The 20,024-nt window shown below is 34.9% G+C and overlaps 1 protein-coding gene across 6 annotated transcripts in view; it reads right to left on the bottom strand.

Annotated features, from left to right (window-relative positions):
- Positions 1–734: 734 nt before the first annotated feature.
- PTPRD (protein tyrosine phosphatase receptor type D) overlaps positions 735–20,024 on the bottom strand; it is a 353,173-nt gene continuing 333,883 nt past the window's right edge. For all 6 annotated transcript variants that reach the window (XM_079329956.1, XM_079329958.1, XM_079329959.1 and 3 more), the window contains 7 exons: positions 18,869–19,154; positions 18,204–18,382; positions 16,811–16,937; positions 15,729–15,854; positions 11,204–11,358; positions 7,253–7,388; positions 735–4,715 (listed from right to left, as the gene is read on the bottom strand). In XM_079329956.1, coding sequence (XP_079186082.1) covers positions 4,647–4,715; positions 7,253–7,388; positions 11,204–11,358; positions 15,729–15,854; positions 16,811–16,937; positions 18,204–18,382; positions 18,869–19,154 — 1,078 coding nt within the window. In that variant the 3' untranslated portion in view covers positions 735–4,646. The remainder of the gene's footprint in view (positions 4,716–7,252; positions 7,389–11,203; positions 11,359–15,728; positions 15,855–16,810; positions 16,938–18,203; positions 18,383–18,868; positions 19,155–20,024) is intronic.

Genomic DNA, 20,024 nt, shown 5'->3' with positions numbered 1-20,024 from the left:
GCTAATAGACTGTATTCCCTTACAAAATAATCTTGGAGGCAGAACCTGCCTTCTTTCAAAACAAGCAGACAGAGCAAGACTTGTTTTCTTTGAGCAGCTTGCCTTGCTATGCCACTTACATCTTGCCTCAATACACCTGGTGTGTTTATTCATCTAAAAATGTTCCACTTTGTTTAAAAATCCCACCACAGTATTTGGATAGTAACCTCACAGACTCACATTTGCAGTCACTGCATGAGCAGTGCATAGCAGAAATCATCTGAAAGTTGTGATGGCTTCCCACAATTTCAGTAACTGAATTCTGACAAGTGACTTTGGATTTACCTCAGAAACTGCCAAATCTGCAGGAATTAAAAATTCACAATTCACCTCAAATGTGTAGATACTTTGCCTTTGAGTTGCCCCTATGAATGGAGAGAAATCTATTTCCACAGTGTAGTGGTACATTTCTAAAGCACAAAGGGGAACTCCAGAGGCATGTAAAGTGTGGTAATTTCAATTAAACTCATGAAGCTATGAGATTTTATGCCAAAGGGTTTGCCTGTGCTGGCTCAAAGCTTGCTGCTGAAGATGATATATATTTGCTAAACTAAGAATGTATTTTCCACTGTCCAGCAGCTAGTTAAGAAGATTAATGACTGCTTTGTAGTTCCAATTAAACTCCTTTATCACCAAGAGGGACCAAACAAGTTTTGATTTAAAAAGCACTGCTTAAGAAAGAAGACCAGGGCTGCATAACACTGACATTTTATTAGAATTCATCTGTAACAAATGGAACTTGTGTCAGCAAAGAACTGATTTTCATACAGACTTTCTTTTGCCACCAATGTAACGAAGTAAGAAAATAAAAAGCACGCCTTTCATTCTGTAAAACATTTACGCGTACTACTAATTAGAGGTAATTGTATCTTTTTTAACAAGCCATTTTACAAGGTAATTTTTTTAAGTTTTTCAGTCTATGCATCCAAAACAAGAGCAAAGAACACAAGTTTTTATTATCTTTGTAAAGACACTCCAAGCTTGAATGGCAAAGCCACGTAACGGATGGTTATAATGAGACCTGCAGCCTTCTGATATCTGTGGAGTATCAGGGCACCAAGGGAAAAAAAAAAAAAAAAAAAGAAGAAAAAAAAAAGAACATAAAGAAAAATGGGAAAGAATAAAAGAGGAAAAAAAAGCAGTTGCTTTTTTTTTTTTCCTTTTTACATGTTCTGTGTATTTTAGATACATACAAGTGGATTTAGTAAACAATTTCTTACAGATGGGTTCAAGTTATTATTGGGTGTAGAATCAATAGGGCAGTGCATAGTACAAAGGTATTTATAGAAAGTGCAAATCTCCTTAGAGGGTCACTCCTTCCTTCAGCCATCTTGTCTGCTATCTAATCACTCAAATAACTTTTTAAAAAACAGCTAAATTAAAATTCTGTATAAATCATTTTTATATATTTTGTGGTTTTTTTCCCCATTGCAACTAATTACAAAATTAGACATAACTACACGTACAAACGTAAATAATAGCACCGTAGTGGTTATGCTGATGAAACCTATTTTAAGCTTGGAAATGTATGATGCATGTAGACAAAGATGCTCACAATTTAAATGAACTGCAGAATGCATGTATTAGAATACAGAAAGTGGAATGCACATCAATGATGCTAAGAGCTATTATAAGAAATGAAAACCTGAAAGGAGTATTTAGTTGTACAACAGTTTCTCTCACTAATTTGCTCTGCTTTTTTTGTATTTCTTTTACTCCCTTATTTACTTTGGAGCTTGCAAGACAGTCTGCTAGGGACAATGCACTGATGTTTGTACAGATCCAGTGTGCAGGAACCTTCCTTAGTCTATGCTATCAAAATGACACTTTGTTTTGTTTTTCTGATGTCCTGTATTTGAGCTGAAGAACATGACCACGCTACATAACCTGGCACTTCAGTAATTATTTCAACATATAAATCAAGAAAGAAGAGAAAGAAACATAGTGCACATTCTTCTCTGGTTCAGATGTAAGTTATAGAATCTCATTCTGAGGTAGCCTTCTATAATACTTCTATTCCATATATATATATATTTATATTTCTGTTTTGATTTTTTTTGGTTTGGGTTTTTTTTCATTACAAAAGTGCTCAAATACAATTGCTGGAGTTTGGTCTTTCTTATTTTTATTTCTCATAGGAGTGGGAAAATTGGAAGAAGAACAAAAAAATTTTAGGCCACATTGAGAAGCCACAGAAATGCTCCTATCTGAAACCCCAAAGAAAGCATCCTTTGATGCTGATGTACTTACAGTGACAGAACACATGGTGACCAAGGTCAATGTAAATGGCATTCTAGAAAGAGTCTCAAAAAGTAATTTTTGCTGTTTAGAGAGTTCTCCTTTTTCCTGGAATAAAATCTGTCAATCTCCAATATGTCATGTGGGCTCAGTCTTGCTCGCCTTACATGAACCTTCGCACTGAAAGCAAGGGTTTGACTTTAGCAATCTGTTGACACAAGTGAATGAACAGGACTTGGCTCGAAATAAATTTGAAAAAAAAAAAAAAAGAAAAAGAAAAATAAAGATGCATAAGCACTGCTGATGTCAACTACTGCTACTGTGCTGCTACATCTCGGCAATGACAGATAACACTATAACCAGTGACAAAGTGAGTTTGAAAAGCCAGCCAGGAATAGATTTCCAATTTGTGGGCAATTCTGTTATTACAGATATGGAAAGATAAAGGGCCTTGACTACCTATGTGTTTTGGGTTATCATTTATTACCATCCATACTTGATTAGAAACTGGAAATGAATATTTTTCAAAATCGTCTGGTACATGTATTAAAATGTTTGAAAAGAACAACAGAGATATAAACGAACTAAACTAAATACAAATGAAGGCTAACTTAAAGAAATACTATTCAAAACAGGCATCAAATATAAGGCACTCTAAATGTAAAATTAAAATAAACCCCAGCATCCCCAAACAATGCTGTATGCCACAAAACGTTTGATTTCACAGAGCAATGTGTGTTTGGCTTTGCCCTGTTACATACGATAAATGTAAATTATATAGCGCACACTATAGACAGTATACTATTGAATACAATTTTAAAACATCTTAATACCTAGTATATTACAACATTCTCCCCTCCTAAAGGGATATGCACTGACCTTTCCCACATGCACACCTCCTACATTTAATAATATGATTTCTTATTGCACTATAGTGTTACAAATATTGAACTTCACTTGAAGCCTAAATCACATACTCTGTGTGCGTGTGTGCATGTGTGTGCTCTGTATGTGTGCATGTGTGTGTGTTCAAGTGGACATGTGGATAGAGATACTATGTGGGAGAGAGATGGCGTTCAATATCAATGATGTGCATTCCTCACTTCTCTTTGAAACAGCAGTTTATGGGCCTTAAAAATGCGGAGATGATAAAACTGTAGTTTGATATAATTGTAGTCTGTGGAAAAACTTTCCCAATGCTTTGATAAATCCAGGTACGTAAGGATTGATATGTTTATGTGCATGTGTGTGAATCTGGATCTGAATCTATCTGTACTCTCTGCAACTATACAGAGAGTCAGAAAAGGGTAGACAGTAATACATATATATATATATATATATATAAAAGAGAGGGTGTGAGTGTGCATGTGCATATGTGTGCGTGTGTGTGTATGTGCTAGCAGCATCTTTATACTTTGCGCCTCCCTGTTGATTCCAAAAGAAACCAAAAAGCCCCATTTTGATTTAACCGATTACAATGAATATTTTCTTAAAGAAAAAAAAAACTAAATAAAACTACAAAATTAATATCTAACAAGACTGTGGTACTGTAGGACTGCACAAAAATGTGCAAATTTTCAAAGTATCTAACATTTCTACAGCACAATATTACAGATAACAGTTCTACAGCTTAAAAAAAAAATCTACATTTTTAAACAAAAATATTAACAGTTATGCAACCTTTTCTTTAATTCACTTCATTGAATGATAAACTCTTGTTAAAAAAAGGAAAAGGTTTACACAGTTAAAAATGAAGCACAGGTCAGCAGTATCTTTACAATACTAAAAAACTAAATCAAGGACTTTCTTCTTAAACATTCCCACATTTTCCCTAAAGTGTTATGATGAGCAGTAGGATGGGAAAGGGTGATGTTGAAGTAAAGAGTCCGCTTTGTTTGAGAAGCCAGAACCCAACCTTGCAACAAACATCTTGCACTGAACTGCAGTTCTCAAAACTCCTCTTTGCAAAAGCATGTAATCCTGAATAAGATGATCATTCTTTCTGATTAATTTCCTCTTCCCTTTAACTTCAACCAATGTTGAACCCTTGAGGTATCTGTAAATGAGATCCTTCAGACGCCTCAGTGGTCAGGATTCTTTTATTATGGTTAGATTATTAAACTGTGAATTCTTGGTCCACATGGAATACTTTTTTGTTCGGCGGGGGTTTTTTTTTGTTGTTTTTTTTGTTTTATATATCCCCAATATTTTTGTTCATTTGTTTTTTTTTTTATTATTTTTTTATTTTATATATCCCCAATAATTGCTCCGTAGCTAAGAGTTAAGAAGTACTTCTAAAGCACATCGTATGGCTCAGAAGCGGCTCTCTGGATCTTAAAGGGCCTGCAATAAAAATCCACAATGGGTTTTTATGTTGCATAGTGATCAAAGCTGCCCAGATACTCCAGTGCGGCTCGATAGCAGAACTGGTATTGATCCTAGAGAAAGAAAAATAAAAAACAAATGCATCAAAAAGTCAGCTTGTTAGTTGGTTTCTTGTTTCTTTCAAATAAGAGTGAATATTTTGTAGCTACAAACAAATATACTGCAGAGGCATCTGCAGTTCAGCAATATGCACTTGCTGACATCAACAGAAAAACACTTTGAGTTACAACAGATGAAGATAGACAGTCAATTAATGCAACGACATTTTCCACAGAATGCAACCTTTTTTTTTTTTTTTTTTTTTGTGCAGAGACTATATACCCACCAACTGACAGTCTGTTAATCTGGATTAAAACAATATCAGCATAAACCTTTCTTCTAATTGGAACATGTCAGAATGTTTTTCCCTCATGTATTTGAAAATAAGTAGCAAAATATATAAGGAATTCTGCAGCTGATACAACACACTGAGTAAAAAGGTCCATCATAGCCTTAATATGGAATGTTCTCAGGAAAACCATCAGGCTAAAAATTATATAAAGAAAGCAAATGGAACCTCAACCTTGCAGTAATAAAGGTTTTGATGAAGATGTGAAGATACCTTGGCATGTGGCAAGAAAAGGGCCTAAGAGAGAAATATGGAGCTAAAGGACCTTATTCACAGACACAAGACTTAAGTTCAACCTATACCTTGAAGCAGGGAGAAGTTTAGTGTGGTAAGAAATTTGCTTATACCTCTGATAAATCCAACACTTGTAAGTTTGTGTTATTTTCACCTCCATAAAGCAGTCGTTTTGCACATTCATGTTATGTTGCACTTTTACACTAAAATGACACATCTGTGTACTTATTTCCAACTGCCATTCTTGGTTAAAATGATAAAAAAATAAAAATAAATCCAAAAGAACAACAACAAAAACCAACCAACCAAAAAAAAAAAAAAACAACCTACCAAAAACCAAAAAAATAACCCAAAAACAAACAAACAAACAAACAAACCAACCAACCAACCAACCAAAACAAAAAAACCCAAAAGAAATCAAGCCATAAAAGAAATTTCTCAAAAATCCCAGGGATATTAGTTTATTTTTCTGATAGTGCTATGTGCTAACTGCACAGGTTGCAGTTGTTAAGATCACAATTAAAATTCTTTCAGAGGCCAGGAAACTAATCAGATATTTCCTTCACTGAGGTGTGTGATTAATAATAGTTCTTTTCTGTTAGTTAGAGCTGTGGCAGAATACATTACACATATGCCTGATATTTAAGTGTATGTGGGGTCCACATGGAAGTGCTTTGTTTAAGGATTAGATTTCCTGGCAGCTTACAATGCTGAATGAGAGATTTGTTTGCCACAAAATCCTGGAAGAAATGCGTACACAACACTTCCTCTTTCAGCAGTGGGGATGAAGGGTAGCATACAGAAATAAGTCAAAGCAGGGGGAGGGTGTATATATTGCAGAACTGAGCTCTGCATTTGTCAGGTAAGCTCAAAGAAGCATAGTTTTCTATATACTGTAGTTATTTCTTGGAGCCAAAATGACAGAAAGCAGTCATTTTTTATTTTGCTTATCCAGAAGAATGATGGTAATGGAAAAGAAATGGAATTAACTCTTCAGTATGGTCACAGTGACTTACTTGGCTTACTGACAAGATTAAAAATAAATATCTGTATTTTTCATATAAGTTTTTATGAAGTTGTCTTCTTAAAAGTAAAACTACCCAGCTTCCACTGAACAAGTTTAATTTCCATGTGGAAAGTGGCAAACTCTAGGGAACCATTTTAAACTTCACAGACTTAATTTAAAGGCCACTATCAATCAATTTATACTAAATAAATGTATGATCTAAAATGTTTCCCTCCTTTTGCCCTCTTTGTTGGCTCTCCTAACCTGCTGGCTGTGGCTTAGTCTAGGTCTTCTGCTCAGAAATTAAGGCAAAAATTAAGCACAAGATAAACTGATAATGTTTAAGCATTCATAATGACATAAGAGAGTTCCAAGCATACAGGCCCAGTGGCTTACACCACTTATCCTTTCTTTATTTCTCTATGCCACACTTACTAGCATGGAAATTATTTACACTATAGTTATGCTATATAATACATAGTGCTGAATTTAGCATTATGATTTTCAGGCCAAAGAGACACTTGTTTGGTGACACAAAGTTAAGAAAAACATGAAAATAATGCAGTGTCAGTCTGAAAACATGATCAAGACCTTGCTCCCAGAGGAAAATAAAAAAATCAGTGGATCTACCTGCAGAAACAATTTGCCTGCTTCTTTACTACCACACATTTCTGTGAAGGAACAAGGATGACATAAAAAAGTGTGATGCTTCACAATGGATTTTATCAACTACCATAATTTAGGATCCACTATTGAAATGTATCATTCCTTTCTCATCTTGCAGTAACTACTGCAGTAATAGAAAACAGTCCTTGCAATATCTTTATGGCAGATTTTACCCTGTAGTCAGAGGGTCAATATATGACTTCAGGTATGCCTTACACAGTCTCTATCTGTGCATTTTTTTGCTTGTGTAAAACTTCTTTTCCATCACCATTGCATATAGATACTGTTTTGCTCACCTCTGTCTGTACCATGGCTGGCCGCTGTGTCCTTAACATTTTGACAGTCTGGAAGATATCTACAACACCTTCATATCTCATTCTTTCTAACACAATGCTCAGGGTTATGAATACTCCAGTCCTTCCAACACCCGCACTGTAGAAGGGAATGAAGAGAAAATAAAGCAAAAAAAAGAATGTTATTTGCCAGTTAATGCTGAAAGAATTGGCTGACAAATTCTTTGTGGTTACAACACACCATATGTGTACAAATTTATATATGGGGAAAGGCTCACTAAGCAAAATTCCACAGCATAGTACTACATGCACTCAAAAGAATAACTGCACTCAAGCTAACCTTGTATCTACTGAGTACATTCTGACTCTCCAGTCTTCTTTGCAAAGTGACTTGGTTTGTTCATTCAGATATACAATAACCAGTGCATAGTAAAGGCTAATGTTAACAATAATTGCCAATAACATACTTTAGAACCAACAAGAGAAAATGAAGCCTTAGTGCATATTACTGCTTGCTTTTAACTGTCCATGTATAAGCCCTGTTCTGTACATCTTCACTGGTATTTTACCTGCTACTTTGAGTTAGAGGTCTGGAAGTTCATTTAATATTGAATTTGTTTGTACCTGCTCCAGTTCAAATAATAGACAGAGAAAAATCTCAATTCAGTTCTTACTCAAGTTTGGCAGTCTGGATCTTTGCTTACCAATTCTGACATACATTTACCACGTTTGTCTACATTAGCCTTAAAAATCTTTAAGTATATATGGCTTATTTGCTCTCTGTTCTATCTTGGGTTTCTGGTATTAACTTTAACCTTCAAGAAGTGATGAAAATTCTTGCCATCAATAGAGCCAATAACTGTCAGCTTTTAAAATTAAACAATCATTTACTCACAAGGATTATCCTTTGCAAAAGAGACAGATAACTGAACAGAAGAAAAGACTTTCTGAGTCTGAACTTCTGTGGGTGGAAACTAAGCATCTTGTCAGGTCACTGTTGATGCTAATAATTTCACAAGGTTTTCTCCACTCAGATAACCTTGGGAAGTTGAATATTTATGAGACCTATTCACTAGACAAATGAATGGAACAGCATGAACAATAGGGAAATCCTGAAAAACTCTTGAATGTTCATATGAACTATGCCAGAAATCCACCAAATTCACGAAACTAGCATGGAAATTGAATGTTCAAATTGTATGATGGTATTTTAGTGTTTGGTTTAGGTCAGTGCACTGCTAGAACTATCAGACATATGCAATTAGATTTACTGATTTTGTGTAGGCTGTGTGCCTTCAGATTGCTGAAGCCAACGGACAACTGACATATCATTTGACAAAATAACATGCTGTCAGTGATGATTTACCTATAAAAGCAGTCCTGGACATCTAAAGCAATTGTAGTGCAAGGTACCTGATGAGGTAAATTAGTAATTACGAAACATCCTGAAAAATCCTGGAACCTGCTCGATTGAAAGAGTTTGAACTTTATGGACCTAATGACAATGTGATCTAAACTAAGAAACCCAGAAAACAACCAGCAGAATGAAGGAGAATTACCAATTCACATTCTCCTTCTTCTCACTCCTGCTCTGTCACATAAATATTAAAAAGAAGTAATTCTAAATGTGTGAGAGGATTTCTGGCCTCACACATTAGACAAACCTTTGTTACTTTAAAACAAATTACTCAGGAATCTCCAGCAAAAGAAGAAATTTATTTGTTTTCTTGTGTACTTAAAAAATCAGCAAGTATCTGGAGACATTAGTTAATGAGGAAGAGAGACTACTGTGGAAGGATCTGAATGCTTGCAAATGCTAACTGGTCATCAAGTATAATGTCTTGAGAAAAGCCTGTAGGAAACTGATCCTGATCCACCTGGAGTGGCAAGCTTTACCATTGGAACAATTCCTATCCAAAAATGCTTAGGATTTCTAAAGTTAAAGAAATCCTTCATGATGCATTATGACTCACAGTGATTTATAATTTAGACTAAAAACTAAAGTTAAGATGCTTTAATGAATGTGGATGTATTGATTTTTCGTATGAGAGAAGAGTTTACCTTTGCTTCCTTAAATAGTTTTAAGTATCTGCCTCATGAGGTTAGAAATTTTTTAATTCAACACACTGACCTATTTGTAAAAATGCTAGGGAAAAAGAAAATTTAAAATTGTGGATTGTGGGTGTTTACTGTATAACAAGAAAGCAAGCTTGTGAAAATTGTGTAGAGTGTGACGAAGACCCAAAGGAAGTGACACTAGGGGAGTTTTAATTCTTGGTAAAACTCATCATGGTACAAACTGGAGGCATTATTTCAGTAATTCCTCAGACACTAGGAAAGCATAGATATGCAGGATCTTGTACTTCCTGAAAGAAACAAACAAATTTACTAATTTGCTAGGGACACTTCCTATTCATGTAAGTTGACTTACACTAGAGATAATGATTAGCATTACCAGTCCCTAAATTGTCATTACAACAATAATAAAGACATTTAAAACCAATCCATGATTAGTTACACTGGATTTGACTTTGTGTCCAGCAAAGTCAATGGTGGAAATCCATAAATTTACCATGAAAGATCACATCCATTTGGAAGTGATATATAATGTACTGTAAGCAGTATTCACTGTAGTCACAAGTAGACAAGTCTGCATGGTAAAAAGTAACTAGAAGAATAATATCACTCTGCGTTCTTATCTACATAAAGGCATAAATATTGCTTATTACCCCTGTCCTCTCAAAACTCATTAATGTTGAAGAATAAGGCATATTCTTATCTGGGTTGTCCTTCATCTTCCTTGCATAATGAATCCCAACCAGTGTTCTGCAATGTTATTCTCCTCAGCAGGCCATAAAAAATTTTAGGCACACAAGAAAAGTAGGATTCAAGTATTCCAATACATTCATTTTGTCTGTCTTTCAGATTAGGGGATCATAAAGAACTCAACTTCTGTTTTCTCCTGACTTTGGAAAGATGAGAATTTCTCTCCCTCTGTTCACTAGGCTCTAGTAAACTCATTTGTCTTCATGATAGTATTGGGGCACTACTTGGTTTGCAGTAAGGATTTGCAACTCATGTCAGTATTTTACATCTCTGTTACATAAACAATTATATTTAATCTAAAAAAAAATCATATTACAAAAATGAGAATCTAAAATACTAATGGAATTTATAGAAAACAATTTATTAAATAAGAGATAAAAGATAAAGATATTATTTTTGGCCATCTGCTATAGACTCTAGAGTACTGTACAGAAAATAAATAAAAACGCCAAGAATATTAAAAAGCCCATGCTGGATTATTCCTAACCACTGTGCAAGCTGTTTTCATCTGCATATCAATTGCAAAGGAATTGAGGGAAGTCATCACATCAAAAATGAGCACTAAGTTCTGAAGTTAGAACTCATCAGCTCAAACCTTGATGCTTTCTTTGACAGGAAAAATTTCTAAACACCACTTTCTATTCCATTCCCTTTCTTGAGACAGCTACCTTTTTTTTTTGTTTTTCTTTTCCCTCATCTTGATTGCTGCTAATGTGCCACTGAGGTGTAACTAGCTTGTTTGCGGCTAATAATTCCCACCAAAGTAAAAGCCTCACTTTTAATTTCTAGAAAAAATATCAGATGTAGCAGCCTGTAATAAGGCTCCTCCTATGCCTTCTGTGTGCAGCACTGACCAGACTGCTTTTATGCTGCATTTAGAGGCATTTATAAGATAAAAAAATCATGTGTTTCCATATATTTCTGAAGATCTGTATAAATAGCATATCACAGAACAGTTCCCATTTCATAAAGCAGCTGTGTTCCTTTTTAGATCCTTTATTTGATTACATTTTATGATAGCTCCCCTCTGAAATATTGTTTAAATATACACATTCGCCACAATCAACATCAGCTTTAGGAAAAAAAACCAAAAAGCTGCATATATTTTTTTAAGCTTTGTTTACTTACCTGCAATGAACAGAAATTGGTCCATCCTGACCAAATTGCTCTTTTGTTTTATGCACTTGGCCTATGAAGTCAATAAATCCTTCTCCAGACTTTGGCACTCCTTGTTCTGGCCAGTCAGTGAACTGGAACTGCCTCACTGTTCGGGACTGACCATCCTTTAACAAAAGACACACATAATGTATCACAAAAGCATGTTGCTGTGGCTTAAAGTTGGTCAGCCAATAATCATAACGAAAATCATGAAGTAAGGATGTTGAGAAGAGCTGGGGAATGGCTAAGACCACATTGATGGAAACTCTTTCAACTGTAGTACTACTGTCTGAAACTTTTGTGTCAGTCCAGAAGTTTTATTATTAGTTTCATTAACAATATTGCATAGATTCTCTTGCACACCATATAGAAGAGTTGTCTAGCATTCTGGTGGTGTAAAACATTTTCCTGAGTCCAAAGCCATAACACCCCCTCCAGAATATATTACTTTTTAGGTATGGTATGTTTTTAATCCTGTTTAAATTCCTTTATATAGATCAGGTAGAATAAGGTCATCTAATCTGACTTTCCATTTCTGAGGTATGCTCAACTACTTCACAGCAGGAGTATCTTTACTGATAAGACTTGTTTAGTGATTGCCCTCCTTGCAGATTTTATCTTTAATAGTAAGCTGCTTTCTATGAGGTGAACATTTTGCCTGGAAAAAGATGGATAAACAAGCCAGCTGTTTAACAAATTTACCTTCAGTATTGGTTTATTTAACTCGCCAACTGCTTGGAGTTATTTAGAATTGAGTGGAAGGGATTCCTTGCTCAAAACAAGCCATCTGAAGCTCTTCAATCCCTATGGTTAGGAATACTAACAGCATTTCTTTAAAGTGCAGAATACTGCATCACAGTTATTTTTATACTGGGATTACTAAATGCCAACTTGTGCTATTAAATGTCTAAAAAGTCAGGACACAGAAAAAATGCAAATGGATACAGCAAATTCTACTTCATTTTCAAAACCAGATAATTTTGACACTGTCCATCTGCACAGCTGAAATGTTCAAAATGATGTCAATATGAGCTACTGATGTTAACTGGTGCCTCTAGACATTTTGTTTTCTAAGCACCCACCCTGTTATGTCTTCAAAGTGGTCTTCTATTAAGTGAAACTCATGAAAAATTGAATTTTCTTCTAAGTAAAACTCATGAAAAATTGAAATTATTACTGGAGATTCCCCTCAAAAAGCAGCAAGTTATGCTGGAGGCAAAAACGATCTCTCTCTCTTTTTCCTTAGACCACAAGCACTCATCTGTTACAGACCTCTGAAATGATACAGAAGTAATTTTAAATACAATAAATGAAACCCCAATACTTTGATTTTATATTTCCTCTGGTTCTGTGGGTTTTTGCCTCCCATGTCTCAGATGAGTGAGGAAAAGAGAAAAAATGTGTGTCTGTGTACCAGTAACTACTCCATGAGAGAACAGCCATATGTCTACTTCCACTAGAGCACTGCAACTTAGTAGTCTGTATCTGTGAAACTTTTTTCTCCACCTAAACACATATGCAATGTTTGAAAATATTCACCAAATTTGATTTCTCATGTGCATCAACAAAAAGAACTAAATGCTTACTTCCAAAATGGTATTTTGTTAATACAAACATCTCTGATAATGGTCTCTGTAATCCCATTTTCCTCCAACAAAAACACAATGAAATTGTATCCTTCACAAAGCCTTAGGCATACGATATAAATTTATCAAGAAGATGGAAGTATAGGTTGTATTCCATTCAAAATAACCTTCCATTCCTTTAAAGTAAAGAAAAAAGACCTGATATCTGACTTGCAAAATGTTGTTGAGGAAATGGAAATTCTTCAATTTCTTAGCCTGATAGGACTTTCATTAAGTAACAGTTACATTTTCCAGGGAGAAAATGTAGGAAAGGCACTAATTTATATAAGTCCAGTCTGTCACAGCTAACACATTTCTCTGTCTTATATAAATCTAATGGTAAATATTTCTTTTTCGATATGTATATATCAACTGCATTAGTGTGCTTCATGATTTCAGTAACTCATATTTCAATGCAAGCTGGTGAAATAACAATAACCTCTGTTATTTAATGTTACTTAATGAGCAGAGAAATAAAGTTACTTAGTCTATGTTAGACTAGCATTAAGGCATATTGGGAACTGATCTGCAATTTCTTGCAGTTCCCTCTGCTACTGACATTATAAAGAGTGTTGATTTCTTTTAATGAGATTCTTGCCAACAGCAGTCCAGATACAAATACCAAATTTTATTAAAATCTTTGCTTTCAAATATTGTGAACAGTTTGCACAGTTAGTTATCAAAATAAGTACTTTCAGATCCCTATGTGGTACAGAGGGCTTTTAATGTATCATCCTATTTAGTGCATGACCATTCAGATTTATTCTTCCTCCTCAAAGGGGATATTCAATTGTCTTTTGATTAGGCTTTAGAATTTATAATACTCTCTTACAGCGATCACAAATAGTTTAGCCTTAAATAAGACAGACCCAACATATTGACCTCTTGAGTTTCCAGAGAAAGTGAGTATAAAGCAGTCAGAAGCAATAACTTGAAACAGTTACAAAGGTCAATTTCACCTTATGACAATTCACATTTCAGTTTCAGAAATATCAGAGTTCCACACCAGACACTTGCTGCTGCCACCTACACAGGTGCAGTGCCTCCTTTTTTGTCCCTGTGATCATCTTGGCTCTGCCAGAGCATGGATGGTATTGTAACAGTACAGATGGATTTGGACATGAGAGGGAAAGAGGATGTTTGCCATCACTCCAACATTTACTCTTCTTTGAGTGCAACAATTTAGTCAAATTATCTCAATTACTGGGTGTGGCAGCCACAAAAGCTTAACTAGACGAAAACTATAATGTACGTTTTATAAGTGAGTAGGTATTTCCCACTTCTTCCAGTAAATTTGAAAGGAGCTATAGTTTTTCAGGATAACTAAAAAATTTAGGATAATGCTGCCAGCTCACTGAGAAGTTTAACAAAATTTGGACCATAGATAAAGATGCTTTTAAAATTTGAGAAGCAACAACTAGTGATAGTAAGACATCATACCAGGACTTTCACTGTGCTTAATGCTTTCTAAAAAAGGTTTGCTAATATAATGACAAATTAAATTAATTCTAAATTTAATTATTTAATTATCTGACCCCTTTTTACTGGTTTGATAACTGTAAGTAAGCAGACTTTCTTAAATATTCTACTTCAAGAAAGAAGTATTTGAAATAACTTTTTAAAAGCATGAAATGTTTGGAGACACTTCAATTACAACTATGGCTTTTTGTTGTAACTGCAATTTGGTGATCAGAGCTTGGTGAACTATGTCACATACTAAGTCTTCCAACTCGAGACAGATTTTTAATAGAAAATCAATTAAAGCTATCAGGATATCTGCAGTGAAATAGGATTTGACTATCTCTGCTTGCAAGTGTATTTAAAGACTCATGCTGGGAGCCTGTTCTCCTTATTTCTGAAGCAGAAATAGGTTAGAAGCTATGAGTCATATGATCCTTACAACATTTCAAAGAGTATGAAAATCAGATGCAAAGATCTTCACTTTCTTTACAAAAACCTACACCTAAATCTCTTTTGCTAAACCAAAGATTCATATGCTGTCGATTCAATAATGTCCAATTTTACTTGAAGTTCACATTAAAAAGGTCTAGCTAACCATGAGGAAGTCTAATATTTCAGATACTGATAGGCAACTCTGAGTAGCCACTCATGTTACTCCTGGACAGTACATCCTGCCATTTTGCTTGAGCAAGTATTATGCCACAGTGCCTAGAGAAACAGAGGCTGATGGGATGTCTTCCTACCATGCAGACTGAAGTGCTGGAAATCAAATCTGAGAAATGCCAAATACATATTAAAAGTTTATGTATGTTTAATCTTATATGCGTACTCAGTTTTGGACTCAGGAATTCAGATAAGAAATGAAGTATGACAATGAGGATGCTAAGGTCACAGCTGCATGAATCTACTCTGCAGATATACTAGAGAGCTGAAAATATACTATATGAAAAATCAAATTATAATGTGCAAAGCTTGTCCAGCTTTTCTTATGAATGTCATTTGCTCTGCATTTTTAAAATCGAAGTGCATTAACCTTCATAGTCACTCAGCCTCAAGGGTGGTGCAAAACAACAAAACAACACTCTATGTGGCAAAAATTGTACCCAATAACGATCAAGGGGAAAATGAGGAAAAAAGAGGAAAATGGTCCTAAAATATTCTAATGTATTTTGGCACAAGGAGTTCAGAACTATAAAATTATGATCTGAATGAAGTCAGTAATTCCTACATAAATACCCCCATTTCTTTAAAAATAACTTCATCTGCTTTTTTATTGTTGCTTTTAGAAAATGTCTCTTTAGGGTTTTCTTAGTATGAATAAAAATTTTAAAACCCCTGGACATAGAAAAAGAAAGAAATAGACATTTTCTTTTAAACTTTTAAACAAGTGTAATGCTATGTTGACTTACCCTTGCATCTGTAACCTTGAATTCCCTCAGAATATACTGTGGCATGTTGTACTCTGCCATTGGATCTACCACAAAATACTGGTATCTGGCTGAGCGCTCCGCAGGCCAGTACTGGTGGCATTTTTCCTATGAAATAGCAAAGTAAAATACATTTCCTATTACTTGAGAGCACAATCATAAACTGGTAGAAACCCTTTTTTGCTCAGCTAAGTATAATACTTATGGAAAGTGCCAATAGTGACAGGAACATGAGCTGCTTGTATTGATGTAAAGTAAAATATTATCTTTACTGCGTTGCACAGGGTTTCTTATTGGTTATGTATCTGAATGTGCTTATACTTCTGCTCAGGTTTACTGTCTATCAATGACAAGAGCTATCCTTAATCTAATTTTCAATGGAGAATTTTTGTCTCAATTTACATCTTGATACCACTTCTAGTTTTCTTCCTTCTTGCTTGTTGGACAAGTCCCTCCAGCATCAGTCATGACTCTATCTTAGCATCCACTAGCCATGTCCTGAATAATCTCTATTCTCTCAGACACATGGCCTAACTCAGATTTCACTTATCAGATGCCAGCTTTCTCTTGCCGTAATCCTGCCCAGACAGTAGACTGCAGTGTTCTTTCCAGTAGACAGAGTACCAATGAAATGAGTTTAGAACTGTAAACTGGGGGCTGAAACTCTGTTGTGCAGCACAGAACACACAGAAGACATTCAGATCTAAATAATGCCACACTTCCTTCTAACATTTTTACCACGAGATGCTGTGAAAGAGGTTTTCAAATAAGAGATCTTTCTTTTTTCTACAGACAGCAATGGTCTCTCTGTACACTTTGGAACATCAGCACACAAAGTTCCTCAGTCTGTGTGTCCCACAAAAACATACCATGTCTAGTATGTCTACTGCAATCTGTCAACTGATTGGAAAAACTCATACCTAGTGACCAGGAAGGCCACTCCTATTTCAAAAGGAGAAGGAACAAAAATTATCATCTTTAGATATTCCTAACAATGAAATTTTCTAATGAAATGAGCTTCTGTAACCAACATTTTAGTAAAGGAATGTTACAGCAATACTTACTCTGCCCATTTCTCGTAGCTTAGTGAGCATGACCACAATTGTAGAATTATGCTCCCAGAGCATTCTCCAAAAGTCTTCAGTTGTTTCTGCTAAAGGACCCTGTGTAGCTATGTAAGCTTGTTGTTGTCTATGTAAAAAAAAAAAAAGAAAAAAAAAAAGAAAAAAAAAAAAGGTAAATTAAGAGTATTATTTTAATAAAAGAGTGGATTTATACTCATGTTCTTTGCTTATATGAAAACATTATCTGGAGGGAAAATGTATATACTGTTAATAATGAGCACATTAAAACCTTATTATGATTGTTTAATCAAACTATGACTTTTTATTTTTGGAACTTTGAGAGGAAAATTACTCTGTTAATATTATGATGTATGACTTTATCATTATTATTTAAATTTTAATGCAACTCTAATTGCTCAATTTTGTGTGCTATAAAAAGCACTTAAGAAACACTTAGTTGTGCTGGTTCATTTTGTAGAAATAACTGTCTAACAATCTATTAAGTTTAGGAATTATAGCATCAAGCAGTTTCTTTATTAATTTCATTTCAACAGTCTAAAGCCTCTAGCAAAAGTAAGACAGGAAGAAAATTTGGGAATGGAGTGTTAATTTTCAGGCCCTAATATCCTACAAGTGGAAGCTACTATCAAATTGTTAAAAGATTGGATCAAGAGCTTTGTATGTTGATGACCAGTTTGTGCTGTTCCTGCTTCTTTCAAGCAACAGAAATACTCCTTGATAGTGGAGATGAAGTCTATTTTTAGTTACGAGCTGAGGCTCAAAAAATTATCTCTGTGGGTATGAATACTCAGGCACCTAAAATATGGCAAACACAGGCAAACTACACAATTTCCCTTTCATGCCTTTTTCAACCAGCTGCTTTAAGTTGGCTGAGGGCATATTGCTCCACGATGTCACAAAGATGCTGGTGGCCTGCACATCTGTTTACAGGCAAAAGGCTTTTGGTGGTTAGGTCAAGTCATAGTTGGTGCTCCAAGACCACAGGCTGTCACCTTGGCACACAGAGTAGATCTCCTGTATCTTATCTCTCTATATCCTTTTAAGCAGAATAATTGTTACTAATAATTACTGATAGTTGCTAATAACATTAACTTTCAGCATGTAAAGAATACTGAGAGCTCTCAGTGACTTAAATATCAGTAAAAATATAATGTTTACAATTCTATGTAATTAAAAATGTTTTATGTATTACCTGTGGAAAAAATATAAACCCTTCATTAAAATTTTCAAAAACACACAATCAAACATGCCCTCAACAGATAAAGAAAATATACTAGATTTCAATGCTAAGTTTTGTTATTTTCAATGTAATTAGTGAACAAATTTGTAAACTTTTAAAACAGTACAGATAAGAACACATCACTCTTTGTACCTGTATCCATCAATGAAACTGGCATTAATATAATCTGAGCCTTCTACTCCTCGGATAGGCTGCAAGCATACCCTTGTGGATTCATATGGCATAATATTGACAAGGCGGTTTTTGAATTTATTACATGGAAGATTGGCACTGATGAATCTTGAAGTGTGAGCCTTAGAGCTTGCAAGACGCTGTTGAAAAAAAATTAAAATAATTAAGGCCAGGTACAACAAAGACACGTGACATTATCAGGTTTTATAATTTTTGCTCAATAGCCATCAATGAGCAATTTCAACTTCAGATGCTTACTTTTCCATATTCTATTGCATTACACAAATATTTGCAAATCTTCTTTAATACCTAATACAAGTACAATGTCTGCTCCATTACTGCATTTGGAAAAATTCCAGTATTAGACCACTACACAAACACATATTTCAAAATACAATATCAATAAAGGAACAACATGATTAAATCACTCTCAACTGAATGGTTCTTGTCCAGACACCTATTGAGAACTTAACTGTACTTTTTAGAAAGCACCATCTTTCCAATTTAAAATTTTAGTCTAATGGTGTCTTTTATCTTTTGATTACTGGAAACAACTGGTGGACGACAGAGAAGCTTTATTGTTAGACCATTTGGTTTTGGTTACCCACCACATAAAATCCCAGTACCTTAAATTCCAGTTCCATTCCTGTGACATTCTCGCCTGTTTCTATCTGTGTCAGCTTCTGGATATATGCATACAGGTTTCTGGCTGGCACTTCGGTATTTCCACATGTCACTGCTTCCAGCAGTGCATCATGGATAAAGATGTATTGGTCCTCAGTTTGAACCATGTAATTCCTCTGTGCTCTCATTAGAGTTACGTGGCCATAAATATCTACAGTCTTTTCATGCTTTATTCTCTCTAACATGGCATCTATCACAATGAAACAGCCAGTCCTGCCGACTCCAGCACTAAAAGAAATGAACATGGGAGAGAAAACATGCATTGTTTCATTCACTGTGCTTACTTTTACGTCATTCAAGTTTTAAAGTTTTGTTATGCTGATTAAAAAAGCTCATGCTTCTGAATATGAATGCCAGTTTTTTATGAAAGAGGTTGGTGCCCCCGAAATAAGTAAAGTCCTTAAACATCCATTACAAGCAAATGAGAAGACAGAAGGCTTTTATATAAGATCTTTGCATCTTGCAGTTTCAGGTTTGACTAAAACAGAAACAAGACACCTTGCAACATGTTATGCAAATGTCTGTTCTTAAAAATAGAAATTACTGGAGATGATGAATCCTCTAAGAATTTAAACTTTATTTGTAGCGTGATTTCTAAGTCATTTAACGTGCTGTTGTTGCTATTCTCTTTACAGAGGTAAATTTATTGGCAAACAATAATTTAACAGAAAATGAGTCTTACATAGTTCTATCATACTTTTACTGGTAAACTTTCCACCCATCTCCCAACCCTCCTGATGGGGTTTCTGTTAACACAGTTGGCTCTGTCCTCTGCTGCTTCACTTGGCTAGGACATACTGTTAGTCTTTGCAATGCAGACCCATGTCTAGATAGCTGTGATAGCTGAAGGCTGGGAAAAATCCAGCTGTTTGGATGCCAACTGCACTGAATCAAATCAGACCACATTTTGGCAGCCATGTGTATGGTTGAACTTTATGAAGTTTTTTCAACTACTTGCATACAAATAGCTGAACAAAGTTAAAGTGCAAAATTTAATAGGGTTTTTACATATTTTTTCTGTCCAGGATCACATCATGCCTATAACAATGAATGACAGTTTTAGGTTTCTAAATGCCTAACTTTTTTTCAGTTAGTGAC

This window comes from Erithacus rubecula (assembly GCF_903797595.1).
Source record: "Erithacus rubecula genome assembly, chromosome: Z".
Taxonomy (NCBI): domain Eukaryota; kingdom Metazoa; phylum Chordata; class Aves; order Passeriformes; family Muscicapidae; genus Erithacus; species Erithacus rubecula.
Note: the sequence above shows the minus strand (reverse complement) of the source record. Positions and strands in the feature narration are given on the sequence as shown.